The sequence below is a fragment of the Bombus huntii genome, chromosome 7 (assembly GCF_024542735.1).
Source record: "Bombus huntii isolate Logan2020A chromosome 7, iyBomHunt1.1, whole genome shotgun sequence".
Taxonomy (NCBI): domain Eukaryota; kingdom Metazoa; phylum Arthropoda; class Insecta; order Hymenoptera; family Apidae; genus Bombus; species Bombus huntii.
The window spans coordinates 14,432,211-14,447,799 of record NC_066244.1 but is presented as its reverse complement, the minus strand read 5'-3'; the positions used below and the strand labels follow the sequence as shown (position 1 = coordinate 14,447,799).

At 34.6% G+C, this 15,589-nt stretch overlaps 1 protein-coding gene across 3 annotated transcripts in view; it reads left to right on the top strand.

The window, feature by feature from the left end:
- LOC126867426 (carcinine transporter-like) overlaps positions 1-15,589 on the top strand; it is a 50,731-nt gene that overhangs the window by 30,008 nt on the left and 5,134 nt on the right. Inside the window, exons 1-4 of one of the 3 annotated variants that reach the window (XM_050621858.1) lie at positions 3,648-4,159; positions 11,991-12,249; positions 13,899-14,109; positions 14,932-15,190. In XM_050621858.1, the coding sequence (XP_050477815.1) occupies positions 12,002-12,249; positions 13,899-14,109; positions 14,932-15,190 (718 nt within the window). In that variant the 5' untranslated portion in view covers positions 3,648-4,159; positions 11,991-12,001. The other 2 variants (XM_050621856.1, XM_050621857.1) reach the window with 2 other exon arrangements.

The window sequence follows — 15,589 nt, the reverse complement described above, 5'->3', positions numbered from 1 at the left end:
CTGATAAGGAAGTTTGCGATATGTGTGAAGCACCGTTTATAGCTGCGATTACGAATGCAAATGTTGTCGTCCTATGTGTGGACGTATGACATGTAGACGAATCCCCGGGCATGTTGCGTTGTCATGTCGCAACGTTATCGGTGCTATCATGCACGCAAATTTTATAAGAACGATCAACGACGATGTATCTTTCCATGATCTTGGCGTGTGCACCTTTTGGATTTTGTTAAATAACAAAACGCACTAGAGTTGCTGAAATAATTTATTCATCGTGCAGCATCAGAACAGAATATTTTTCTTCCGAGTTGGATTAAAATATTTACAAAATAATTATTTATTTACAAAATAATAAATATTTACAAAATTAAATAAAGAATGACTGTACTTCGATAAAAATTTGAAATCAATATCAAGCAATTACAGACGATAATCTGTAGATATGCATAGTAATTATAAACAAACTGTACATAACGAGGAAATAATGAAACGAAAATTGGATACAAATCATAACGAATATAACGAGTAATTGATATCAGAAATACCTATATATTCGCAACGTAGAATTGACGACCCTGAATAACAACATGCTAATAATCACCTTGTCGATCGAGTAATTAAAGGAACGTTATTGTCTTCTGTGAGAATCACAGTGCGTACTTTCATAACGTCTTTATAAAGTCAGGCAAAAGCTATTGTATGCATAAAAATGGATTTATTAAAAGTATTAATTATGCACTATCCTGCAACAGAAAAGAGAAATCTCCTTCCTAAAAAAAAAAAGAAAAAGAAAAAAAAGGCGAAAGAAAAAAGATACTATATGCCTTCTAACGTTAATTTATGATACAGACGAACAAAAATGACAAGATCAATCAGCGCGATATACCGATTGTTCCAATTTTCTATGCTCTACAAGATGACGTAATTTTGAAAAAATGTCAGCAAAAATCGTTATCTGTTTATGGTAATAATAACATCTCGCGACACACGTTGAACAGACCTATCAAACGGAATGATACAGGTATATTACTTATAAGTAATCCCGATGATTTAGCGCTTTTATCGACAAATCTTAGAAACAACATATACTTAGAAGCAACCGAGACAATCTTCGAATTTGCAGAAGATCGTTGTAACCAACGAAAAAGAACGTTTTATGAACGTTGTTCAAACCGCTCGTAGGAAGATACCTCTGTTTTAGATTTCCTCTTAGATCAACGCAAGACGATGACTTATAATTCTTATAAATATCGATAAAACGTCTTTCTTCACGCGTCTATTACGAAATCTATCCTCCACTGCGATAAAATATAATTAATATTTATCAACGAATTCTTTTGGCGAATTTTCAAGGAGGAACCCTTTACTGGAATACGCGCGAAATTCAAACTTCGTTTTCAAACTGTTCCGTTGCGTAAGAAAGATCGTAAGAGCGATCTTGCATCTCGCGTATATAACATGTAATTCTCTTCTTTTTTTTCTTTTTCAAGGGTATCGGGTTTCTGAAGCAAATATCTTTGACGGTTAAGTCCCTGCGTCTCCGTGTTTCGCGAGTAGATTTCATTACTCAGCGAATTTGCCTGAAGCTATCAATGGGGCTATTTTGTTTCGGGAATCAGAAAAACTACCGTGTTCTTTCGTGACAATTGATTTAATTAACTGCGGCTCGAGGAAGATAAAAACGGAAAATATCGCGCTCATTTATTTTCGGTGTCGAAGGTCGCACGAATAGAAAATTTGTAATCCTCGATTGGCATAATCGACACTATCCGATCATAATTTTTTTATCTCTCGGGTAAACATAGAAGGTCAAAAAATTAGAACTCCGGCGATATCGAAGTTTGGAAATTTGGAACTTGAACGATTTGAAGATATTTCAAAATTAGGATATTTGGAACTTGGACGATTTGAAACTTCGAGCGCATCCAAACTGGAATATTTGGAAATTCGGAAATTTAGAAGTTCGACAATTTGAAAATTTGAAAGTTATTATTAGAAAGTTAAAATTGAGTGTTAAAAAATTTGAAAATGTCGATGCGATTAACCTCGATATTCTTCTATATATCTGTTGATTTTTTCGTTCACAATGTAACAAACCGAAGAACCGTAGAATTTCAATTTGAAAATGATATCAAAAAACATTTACCATGTGAAGAAACATAGTGAAACAAAGTATGGTTCACTGAACGGTTGATTCGCTTTTACTCGAGTGCTATGCGAGAAAATGATGGATAAAAAAGAGAATTGCGTAAAACACAGAGAATTGTACAAGTCGAAGATAAGTAAGTGATGTGATGTTGGAACAATAAAATTGCCGATTGAATGATCATTGCGAGTACCGTGTGAATTACGATGAAACTAACTTTATCATGATTCACACACGGTATACGATATACTTTTCAATTAATCCTATTAAATTTAATCACGCAAGACAAGCTGTTAATCAATTCACGTGTCAAGTATCATCGAGAACTAAAGTTTGTCTCTGTTTCTTTGTTTCTAAAGTCCTTTAAATTTAAATTCGTTAAGTCGTTAGTATATTTCCATATAGCTTTTACCCCATCAAATTTATTTTTTCTTAAATAGTAACATTTATTTTGTAAAATCTGTAAAACTAAAGCTACATATTACTCATTTTCCAACGTCTCTTTTCTACCATCGATTAATTAATGGTAAATCAATTTATATCAAATTTGTTAAATCAATTTCTATAACAATTAGTAATTAATATTAAAAGTCGAATAAATTAACGAGCCCCATTAGATAAATTCGTTCATTTCGTCGATAATGGAACGATTATTTCAAATTGTTTCATCGTTCGACTTTGAAAACCACTCAAGGAACTATCAGTTACACGATATCTGACTAACGCTTCGACGGATGGATAATCAACGTTTGATTCACATGATCATTGTTTTTCCAGTTCACATATCATTAGCCGAATTCAATACCACGGTAAACCTGCGATACTAAAAATTACGTAATAATTTCTATTTTATAATCATTCTTTCCTACCTGAAAGAAATCGATCTTTCGTATATCATAAATCCCAATGTACGCAGCAAAGCAACTTAGAATTATACTTTTTTCTTTTCCTTGCTAAACAATTCATACTCAATTAATATTCCTGATCAATTAACCAGCCTAGCTGTCTGCTTATTATTGTATCTCTTCCAATCTGTACTATACTATACAAACAACACTGTAAATTACCATGCGTAACATGGTGAAACACAGGAAATTCACAAATTCTCACTCCAAATACTCCGCAACTTCACCTCGTAATATCACTCAAATTTCCATGAGTCACCAACAGGCGAATTAAGTTAGTTAACCAAACACAGTTTGAGGAAACATATCAAACCATGCAACAACGTCGCAACGTTCTCGGCAGGTACACTCACCTGCGCGTCACCAGTTTCTGTTTCTCGCTTTCCGGTCGCGTATACGTGTCGCGACAAAGCGACGAGGGAGAAGGAAGATTGCGATGGTAGTGAGAAGAGCGAGAAGGGAAAAAAGCGTGCAAACGAGTCACGAGAAAACCCAACGGTCGCGGTGAAGCAGGAGGAGCGGCTCTTTGGAATCGTAAAATCCCCGCAGTTCTCCAGTGACGTCTTCGACTTCGGCGTTGCTGTCGACGGGACGATCCACGGGGACCAAAGTCATCGTCCAATAGCCGCACACACGACGCTGGTGGGGCTCCGCTTTCGTTTGCACACGCTATAAAGCCCCGCTAATTGTCCACGCGGCGAACAGTCGGTGCGTGCCCCCTTTTAAACGACGATGTAGCGCGGCGTCCGAAAAATCGAGGATCCGTGCACCCAAGATCATTGTGACGATCGAGATCGAGCACGTGTCCTGGACTTGGATCACAGGGTCATGAGAGTCGTTGCGATCCGCGATTTTTTTTTGTTATTTTTCCCATTTCCGTTTTATCCTGTTGAAACAGTGAAAAGACATCCGGAAGAAGAAGAAGAAGAAGAAGAAAAGAGTAAAGTTTGTTCGAAATCGACTTATCGAGTCGGACAAAAGTGAAGAAGCTAGATTTCATTTTATTTCTGTGACTTCTGCAGAGAGTTTCTCGTTTTAGAAACAAAACCACGACGAGATTTGTGATACGCCTAGTGAAGTTTCGCGTTGCTCTCGGACGATCGTGGAAAAGGTAAACGTTTGTTTGCACCGATCATTCGTATCGATGTGTCGCGTGAGACTTGAATTTTGGTACAGTGGTTCGTCGTGAAAGTATTTGAACGCTGGTCGTAAAAGGCTTTGGTGTATAATGTATGTTATCTGTTACACGGAACATTATGAAGTATATCGGGAAAAACTTGTTCGATATAACCGTACCTGTGTTATCTTAGCCGTGTCTCATTACGGTGATAATTAAACTTCAAAATGTTTCGCCTAACACACATATTATAATATCTACTATATCCATAAAGGACTTCTATAAGTATTTCAGCATTTAGCATAGATAACTTACGTATCTTTATTGTATGCGTTACATAAAATATTTAAAAATTTCTTTAGTATCGGAATGAGACATGACTATTGTAGGTCAGTCAAATTTTTAGTCAATCTGAAAACTCATATAGGAGCTACTGCGATATTCATTGATCGCGAACATAATACACATGATATATTTACAAAATGTTTGCACAAATATTCAGATATTTTCACGTGAGCTACTGTATATTTGCTATTTTGCGAAGAAGGAAAAAGAATGAAGTTCTTTCATTGCTCCAATCGTGTTTTATCTTTCATTAACACTTGCGTCGATAACCTACTTAGATGACCAAATTTCCCTCGTTGAAGATAACAACTAAAAGTTTGGTATTTGCTTCGATCAAGTTACATACATACCATTTCTTCGTGATTACTCGGTCTCTTTACTTCTTCTCACTTTCACGACGAATTTAATTAAAATCCGAGCCAATGACTGCTATAACACTGCTATAATATAATAATATATGGCTCTTAAGATTGGAAGTTTCGTTAAATATCACGATATAATGGTGGTCCGTTAATTGATCGATATTTTGACTTGTTAAATAAACAATTTTGTCCTTATTAGTTCTTTAAAATGTCTTCGTGATGTGACAGTCAGTGTATTTGTGTTGACCCTTAATATACTGATGTGCAGTGACTTTCACGTCTACATTTATTTAGTTCAGATATTTTACTAATTATTAGAAACATACTGCAGACAATGTAGTAGAGCCTCTCTTTTCTGAAATAATAGGAAGACGAAATTTCATTTATCCAAATACAGTTTAAGAGTAATCGACAGATTCTTTAAATATTTATGAATCCATAATCAGATAATTTTTTCAACGTAAATAACTACACAGAGTTACGTTCTTTATCGTACTTCGAATCATCGGAGTTCTTCTACGAGTGCCACGAGTGCTTCGGCATGAGAAGATATCTTTTTATTAGAGTTTTCGTCTGCTGTTTTCATTTATATAAAATCGCCATTATTATCGTCTACGTGAAACATTTCATTACATCGGAATACTTGCGGCTTTTCTACCGTTGCCAACATCCGAGGAATCTACGTGCTTTGAAGAATTTTCAATTATGTTTTTCTTCCTTTAATGTCTGTGACTCTGGCTTCTCCAATATCGTGTATTTTTGCTAATTTTGTTGCGCTTACATCACTTTCCAGTTTTCTCGTTTACATCGTATTTTCCTGCGATAGTTAGACCGCTTCCTAGTTTCATACCAAATTCGTATAATCACAATTCAATGAATCAAATCAAGGAAAGAGTACATTGTGTATGAACACTGACGACATACGTATGTACATATTTGAAACGGAAAAGGGCATTCGTTACGAAGAAATATTGTGTTTGGATAATAGAACGTTCGGATATTAGGCTATTTGGATAATACCGTGATATACATTTGCTACATCCATTTCGGTGTACCAATTAGGAATAAAAACATTAAAAAAACAAGTTGAAATTATTTGCACAAGAAATAGAAAAATTACCACGGTATCTTAGAATGTTTTAGTATATTACGTACATCATTTTGCTTCTTTTGTTTATTTTTTCAGTAAGTGAAACACAGCGTCTGTGCCAGAATAACTAAGAGTAAGTTAGACGTTTCTGAGAAACTGTGACTAACTCCGGGTACAACATACGATAGAATGGTAATAATAGTGAAACTTATATACTAGGTAAACATTTCTAGTAGGCACTATTATGACAAAAATATAACAGTACAAAGTAACTTAGGAGTAACAGAATCATAAAGTTCTTTAAGGACCCTTTGTGAAGAAACGTCGATGATGGCATAAACATTGGTATGCTGAGAGTTGAAGGATAGACGTCTATAGAATTTTGATAGTATCTGTCAGATATCTGTATCTCGTTGAAGATCAACAGCATCGGAGATTTCCTAGAACTCTGGCTCATTTAACAGCTAATTATTTTAAAGAAGGTTAGACAGAAGAAATATGATAAATCCATTTATGTTGATTTTCTAATTATAGCGTTACTTGATGATTAAGTATAAGGTTGAAGAGGAATAAACTTACTAGATCAAAGTCCTTTAAAGCTTGCTTATTCTTTCGAAGATAACTAACAAATCCGCAAAACTTTGTAGAAAGCTGTTTAATCACAAAGTTAAATAGATCTTTGAAATAGAAAATTTGCCAGCTGTGTATTCAATCTTAACGCTAGAAACTAGCAAATCAGACAAAATCACTGACATCGGATTTGTTGTTTTTGGAATTTCTAAAAATATACGAGTGTTTTCGATAGCATCAGTGTTCACTTTTATTGGAACAGAAACGCGACTATATATACTTATCCATTATCGTGATATTTATCGTGACTATGTATAACATATTTAGATGGGTATCAAAAGGTCGGACGTTTTAATGATAAAATTATGTTTTTCTAAAGAAAGTAAACTTAGAAAACTGCCTTCTTCTCTATGAACTTGGTATGTTTAAATGCCACGATCGACTAACAAAGCACTGTACTACAAAATACCAATCGATGCCGATCAGTGAGAGGTAAACTCACTATTCTAGAACAGGTGGTCAAACACTGCAATTAAGCAACAAGAATAGGACAACCGTGACTCATATAGTCTTTCAGAAGCCAAAATGATTAACTCTTTGTACACTAGTTCTTGCACATTATTCTGGCACACGGCGTTAGCGTTCAATTTTTCTAGAAGAGAAATTACTTCCATAAGCTCAATTTGTCGCAAAAAAGAACGCCGTAAACAATCATAAATTCCAAGATGAATAAGAAAAAAATAATTCCAATGTTGTCGCTGAACCATGGACTTTTATCATATAAAGCGATAATTAATCTAACTTACTCATTGTGTATTACAACAAATTTTTATTTCATTCGTTGCTTATTATGCAAAAGCTTATTCGCGTTAAATATGGTAGAACTCGATTAATTAATCGAACTTTTACCGATTTGAAGCACTCACTTGAACGTGAGCTCGTATCACGCGAACGAAAAATGACGAGTAGCGAAGAAAATTGGTGAACTCTTGTTATATGAATTCCAATCGATCCATATAAATTGTCCGTCAGGAAAATCAGATAATTGGGATTGCAATCTTAAATAAAATTTCTGTTTCTATCGACTACAATAAGTGTTTTAATGTATCATATTAAGAAACAATTAACTCGATAACGCCATTATAAATAAATAAATAGAACGATAATTCCTCGAAAACGATGGTATTCCAATATTAATAACAGATTTCTTTCCTTTCTTTTCTTCGTTTTCCCTTACGACCAAGAAGAACACCAATCAATAGGAAGACTTACGGTTGGAAGTGAAACCAAACGATCGTTCCACTTTGTATTGTTACGAGTCTGTAACAATACAAAGATCGCTCGATCGCGATCACGATCGCTTTCCCTGATCGATTCGAAGGCGAGAAAACTGGCCCCGCAGGGAAAAATCACGTATGCAAACTATATGTATCCATGCTAGCCATGATCGCTCTTATTAATTAGTTCTGGGATGTAATAGTTGTTCAAGGTGCGCACTTTTGTGTAACCGGTTACCGAGAACGTTTGACACACGCTTGTCCTCGTTGTTAAACGTCCAGGCCGGAACGGAAGCGATCGGTCGATAACGATCGTCCTGAGATCGTTAAGTCACTCGAGTTATGACGATCGTTACGAGCCTCCATTTTCATTGGTGCGTCGGTGGACGAGTTATTGCTACTCTGCTATGCGTTTTCAATCGGAAAAGGTCGGTTTTGAAGCTGTGTTCAATACTCACGCGTAGCTTTTGCTGGAGCATACGTTTCTCATTAATTTCACGGATCGATTACTTTGGGGAGGTTTCTTACATTTTTTAATCGTAAAATTATTGGTAATGATATTTTTTTGGTATACCATATTCTAAGGGATCTCGCTTTTCTAATGTTGTAACAATTTTCTAGAAATTGCAATGTAATTATCTTATTCGAATTTTTGAACCAGAATTATTTAAAATCATTATATCTAGCAATGTACGAGAAATATCGCAATACTTGTTTCATATAAGTTATTATATATACACACAGACAAATTATTTACATGCACAAATATCGCTTGCATTTTTTTTGTCAGAATAAGGACGGTACCTGATGGGAAAATTCGTATTAATTTAGGTGGTCCTGGTTTAACGTTAGGGATAAACACGTGTTCGTTTTATTGCACGCTTTACGCACAATCCGGAAATCAATGCTAACTTAGTCGATCGTTGTTCAAAGCGAACAATTTATCACAGCTGACTAGTTGCTACGTAGGAATGTGTTTATTCAGTATTTTTGTTAAGGAAAATGTATTTTTAGTGTTGTATACTTCATGTATATACAGATGCAGCTACGACTCGGATAATTACTGATTAATGATAGCAATCTGCTATAATTGACTAATACTTACTATAATACGTTTACCTATTTTGCATACAATTTCTTTTATCTTTTTTTTTTTTTTTTTTTTTTTTTACTATGAGCAAATGGTGTTGGATCGAACGCATTATGTATCTTTTTCAAATTTTCTTATTTTATATTTTATATTTTTATTTTATAGCTTCCTTGAAAATTCTATGAAAATTAGGATTTTTAATGATTCGAAGATTAGAAAATTCGAAGATCGTGAGATTAGAAGATTCGAAAATTCAGACTGAACAATTTGGAGATTTGCAACCTTGTGAATTAAAAGATCCAGAATTTGTTAGACTTATTAAAAAATGGTGTATTCAAAAATAGCATATTCTCTTTCGAAGACATTTTTCTCAATTTATCCTATTGGAAAGTACAAACTTCATATATCACTTGAATCTTGATTAGAATCTCAATTAAAGTAGTCATCATTCCACACAATCATTATCGCCAAAAATGCCATTCAATTTGTGGCAGAAAAATTCTTTTCTCGTGTCCATCGACATACCGTTGTAACGTAAAGTGCGTTACAGTATACGCGAAATAATTTATGCAAATGTTACCAAGCCCCTAGAAAATAACAGTTATGTCACGGACTGGTCACTTCCGGTTCTCTCGTCATTAATACTCTTTTTTTTATCTAAGTTCGTGGTAATCGCAACGAACATTAATTACACAGAACCGTAATAAATAACCATCTACACTTATGAAACATCTATGTATGGACTGTTTTAAATGTTTTACATATGCGCTACATCGGTGATTAATCGAACGCGATCATCTCGTAGATTTCGTGAAAGATCAAATCTAACCGCAATTATCTTACAAAAAATGTCATTAAATTAATAATATTTTAAACGAACTTAATTCTACGAGAAATTTCATTGAACGCCAGTAAATTAACGATATTTAAATAATAAATAATATTTCATCAAATAAAAAAATAATTAATCAATTAAAACTTGCAGGGACGATTTTATAATCGATTTAATCATCGATCTATTTTCGAAATGATTTGCAAGATTGAGATCTGAATCGTGTAAATTGCACGGTGTAAATATCATATCGTGTTGTACGATGGTTGAAAAAAAGCGAGTTTGTGCAAAAGGGGATTTCTCTTTAGGGTATGAAAGGTTTCTTAGAAGACGAAGGTGGTTGGGAAAGAGTTTAATTGGCGGCAAATTAAAGATTCAATTATCAAAGGGAGCAAAAGCTTTCGCGCGTATATTTTATATTGAAAATGATTGCTCTTGATTCAACGTTTATAACGTTGGCCTTCGTGAAGTAAAAGTAAAATGGCGTTCGCTAACGGTGTCGAATTTTTTCTTAACGATTCTAGTTGAATAATATCACGAATTTGTCGAGATTATTGTAACAATAATTTTACTTACTTGTTTTAATTATCCAGTAATTAACTGTAGTAATCGTTCACTGATAGAATCAAATTTTTATCGAAAATTTTATTTAAACAAGATTCAAAGATTCATACAAATTACTATGGCGCTACAATAATTTCGTTTACTTCTTTCATAAGCACACAATCTTTACGATAAATATCTTCCTTGATAATTTTATTTATGTAATACCTACTTGGATTTTTTAATAATTAACTATAATTGCTTTTTTATTGGTGCTTGTTTCTTAACTAAATAATCTTTAAAAAAAAAAAGGCAACAATCGTGTGACATTCTGCACAGTGTCAAAATAAGCAGGAACCGGAGGTATGGTGCTCTATTATTTAAAAGTTTCATTAATTGTCTTTGGAATTAATTATTATTTACACATTACGCATGATACATTTTGTGTATTTCATGATCATTTCTTCTAAACAAACTCTTCTATTCCAATGACAATTTACATCTGATTACATTACATTTTTATTTAACAATTCTCACGTCCCAAAAATATTATCTTCCTATTTGCAAAAAGGATCTAATAAGAAGCAAATTATTTAAAGGACACTCCAGTTAGAACGTACAAGTGACAGCAATAAGCCTTCGATAGTATCCTCCATTTTGCAATAACCTTGCAAAAATGTTCAAGGATCTTTCCTTTTCTCTTCCTCTCTAGCAAATTCAAATCACTTTTTCCAGTACACTCTGTATCACCTTGAATTAGCTTTTACCTAAGATTATATCGTGTCCAAAAGTAGCATGGCAATATATCTAGACAATACAAACATCTACTTCCTTTCATCTCGACTTTAGATTTCATCTTCTTCATCTTGATTTCAACAATGTGGTTCACCTCACCTTGAACCCGTTTAAGAAAATTTAGCGAAGAAGAGATTTCTCCGCTTAATAAGAGAAACATCATAACACGTTGATAAACATGAGAAATTATCCGGCTAAATGTAACGAAGAGATAGACATAAGAGAACTTGCTACTAAAACAACAGTCGCTCACGTGAAAGTACTCGGGCACTTAAACAAACCTTTGGTGATTTTTATACGAGACACTTTGAGATTTCATTGACACTGAAGTGAGACACGATCTTCGTAATTACATTGAGAAAATTTGAAACAGGTCTAAACGTGTATATAAAAATTTCATATATTTATTGGAAACATATATTATTGTTATTTTATATATAAAAATTACCAGAGTATTTGAGCAGTCAATTACTCGCTAAATTAATAAGAATAATAAGCCACGATGTACGTAGTAAAATCATCATCATGTGTTATATACATATTAATTTTTCATTTAACATATATATTTGCGAAATATATATACATTGTCTCATGTATATATATCTTCAATATACAATCTCAGATTGATTCCAAATTTTACTATTATAATCTCAATAATCGTATCTCGTTAGAGTGCTAACGAAATTATAGAACGTTTCGTGATATGAAAGTGTTCGAGTACTTCCGTGAGCCACTGTATATCATAAGATCGATCACCTTGATCGTTTATCGATCTGTATTCGTAAAACACATAAAAAGGTATGAACGCATTGCAACACGAATTTATTCGACGACCTAATAATACCCCATTCACCTTAAACTTAGTTTCCTCGTAACGTGTAATTCGAGTTAAGTAGGTGATCGAGGATCATTGATTCGCAGATATCGAGATAATGACAGTCATGGTGGAGTCCGTAAAAGCCGAGGAGGGCGAACGTCCGAAGATCGAAACCTTCGACGACATACTACCGTACGTTGGCGAGGCCAGCCGCTACCAATGGTTCCTTTTCATCATGCTCCTGCCCTTCACCTTCGTCTACGCGTTCCTCTACTTCACGCAGTTCTTCATCACGCTATTGCCAGCTGAACACTGGTGTACCGTTCCGGAACTCGAACGATGGAACCTCACAGACAAACAAAAGTAAGTGACACTTTATGTGCAATTTGTCTTATTTGAATTATTGAGTTATACGTAACGAACGATCCTACATAGTTTCTTTATGTTCGAATTTACCCTGTTACGCGATAGACATTTTCAGCTCGGGCAGATCGAAATGGTCAACAATCATGTTGATCGTATAACAAATCAATACATGTTTTCATTAAAGACGTTCCTTTCGATGTCTAGAATTAACCACCTTCTATAGGAGACAATTTATATGCATATGTACATATCTGTTCAAGTCACGTGCACGTAGTTTAAACCAGGCTTCTCGAAAGCCTGTTTGTTTTCCATGCAGGTCGCAATAAATATTCTCGACGACAGAATCTTCCACTTGCACGGAGATTTCCATTTTCTCAGCTGTGATAACGTATCGCATCGCGACAATTTGTTTCTTTAAAACCACAATATAATATCTGATAACTTGCACGAAACAACTGTGTTTATTGAATCAAGAAAACCCAGGTATCGCGTTGTATATGTAAATGCATATGTAAATATCGTGTCGTACGGGAGTGGGGGAGATACCTGTAACCAGTTTGCGACGAGATAAAAATAGTTGGAAATCGCGATTCCATAGTTATACTATTATCAACGTCTTTTTCACGTGTTCTATTTCAAGAACGTAAGGAATTACCGGTGAAAGGATAGCAAGTCTGAATGGCACGATTCCAACGAATCGTGTTACCATTCTTGACGACGCACGCGAGATCTGGTTTTCTACGATGCGTCAACGAGGAAAATCGTTCGTTACGCTTGTTTTCCATTGAATCACCCTGGCCAAGGCGAAACTATCGCTTTGTAGATCGACGATTTCTTAGCGTTCCGGAGGCCCGCCGGAAACCAGTTTGGTCGACGACCTCCGGCAGATTCTAGACGTTCACGTGTTCCGCGAACTGATCGGCTAGGAAATTCTTTTTCGTTTCGCAGAATTTCTCGAATCTCCCCGCGTACCGTTTATTTGTCTGGAAATAGACTCACCGATACGTGCAGCGATCGGTAATTAAATCCCAACACAATTCGAGTGCCTCGGAGTGCAACAGATACGGGACGATCGTCCTTCCAGCTCTTGCCTTTGTTCCTATTTTTACGGTCATTGTCTCTTTTCCTCTTTTGTGCTTTTGTTTTCCTGTTGTTTTATTCTTTCACCTTTCCCATTTTTGATTTTTTTTTTTTTTTTGAAACAGCAAATTTATAAATAATAAGTAGGCCGCGGATTTTTATGCGAACTTTATTTTTACAGAAAATTTTAAAATGCAAAAATGTAAACACTATTAAAGATAATGTGTTATTACTGTTACTGATATCGTCGTTATTCTTTATTAGAGAAATTATTATAGATTTTTATATTGTTATGTATATTACTTTTGTCACTTTTTTTATTTAAACAGGATTCGAATTAAGTTTCAAGGAATTGGACTAATTTAAGATTAGGATTAAAAACTATGCACTTTTGAGTAGAATTTTCATCTTATTTTTCCAATTTCTCTCCCTCTCTCTACCATTTGCTGTCATTTTTCCTTGGTTATTTAAAAAAAGATAAGAAAATCAAACGAAAATTAGTATTCTTAAAAATACTTTTTGCAAATTTCATCACCGTTAATGTAACGTATTCTTGTTTTATGTAGGATTGCACTATCGATCCCTCCAGCGTCGAGTGAGGAATTGCTGGCGGAAGGTGCGACTTCGTTTTCGCGATGTAACATGTACAATGTGAACTATACCGACATATTGGAGAGTGGTATCAGAGAGGCAGACCCATCCTGGCCAATAAAACCATGCCAATATGGATGGACCTTTAATCACACGATGATACCATACAAATCTATAGCTGTCGAGGTAAAATCACAAGAGAAAATTATATTCTTTATATAAAGTAACTTCAAACTTTCGACACCGATTAACAAATTTTTATTTAAATTAAAACTGTTGGAACCGTCGTTCTATAAATATTTACGGTCTTTCGTAAAGCTGCTGACGATAGCATACAATGCAGTCATTATAAAAGAAGCCCTTGTTGGTTGCACGAACTTAGACGTAGGTGTAATTACTTGTTATGCTGTTTGCATCTTAACAGAGCTCGTTTATAGCGGAACATAAAATTAACCTTGTCATCCTTAATTATTTGTACGTCTCGGCGTATTAAATCACGAACATGAATCCGTTTATATAATATCGCATAAATCGGAAAGTGAAAGTTACAACTGTACAATAGACAGATATTTCGAATTGAACGTATAAATACGCATTTGGTAACTTCTTACGACTCAAGAAATTTTTATCGAATATTTATTGTTATTATTATTATTTCTAATTTCTATTTCTGCTATTTTATTACTAAAAAAGTCCTACTTAAATCGGGAGATACTATCTTCTACTTAACAAATTTATATTCCTTCCACTATGACAAATTCTCTAATCATATCCAAGAATTATGCAAACTACCTCTACTATTTTATTACTAAAAATATTACCAAAAGACTACAATTAACTAACCTACGACTCAGGTTCTCAATTCTGATGATATTAAAAAACTACGGAATTTATTACTCGTCCTTTCGTCGTCTTCCTTATTCTCTTCACCTTCTATCGATTTTCCAACCACGCGGTGTTTTTTCATAACTAGCCGCAATCATAAAGCATCCCCCTTTTCTGTTTCAGCTGGAATGGGTATGCGACCACGCATTCCTCGGCTCAGCAGCACAATCGGCCTTCTTCGTCGGCAGCATTCTTGGAGGCTTAATATTCGGTTACATAGCCGACCATTGTGGCAGAATTCCGGCGTTGGTTGCGTGTAACGCGGTTGGTTTCATCGCGTCTGTCGGCACTGCGTTTTGCAACAGCTTCTGGAGCTTCTGTCTGGCGAGATTAGTCGTCGGTACCTCGTTCGATAACTGCTTCAACGTGCTTTTCATTATCGGTGAGTCATCGAGAAAATTATAAGAGAGAAAAAGCTGTTGAGAATAGGAAAACTATAATTTATGACTTAATAATGAGGCACCGGTATCGGTCCCGTTTTACGTAACGATTAACTATTTATGACGTGTTTGAATAAATGTTTATTGCCCTATGTCGGTTTGTTTTTTCTTAAGTCAAATTTTTATTCGAATTTTACGATATCAATTTTAAGATATTTAATGGTAAATGATTTTACTGAAACTTTATATTTTGGAATTATATCTCGTAATTTGAAATTTGTTGTGTAATTGTATATCTAATTTGGTATTAAAATTACATGTGTCTAGGGATACTTTAAGATATTTTATTTTAAACGACAGGATACTTAATTCTGTATACTTTTCTGGTATGAAATTGTATC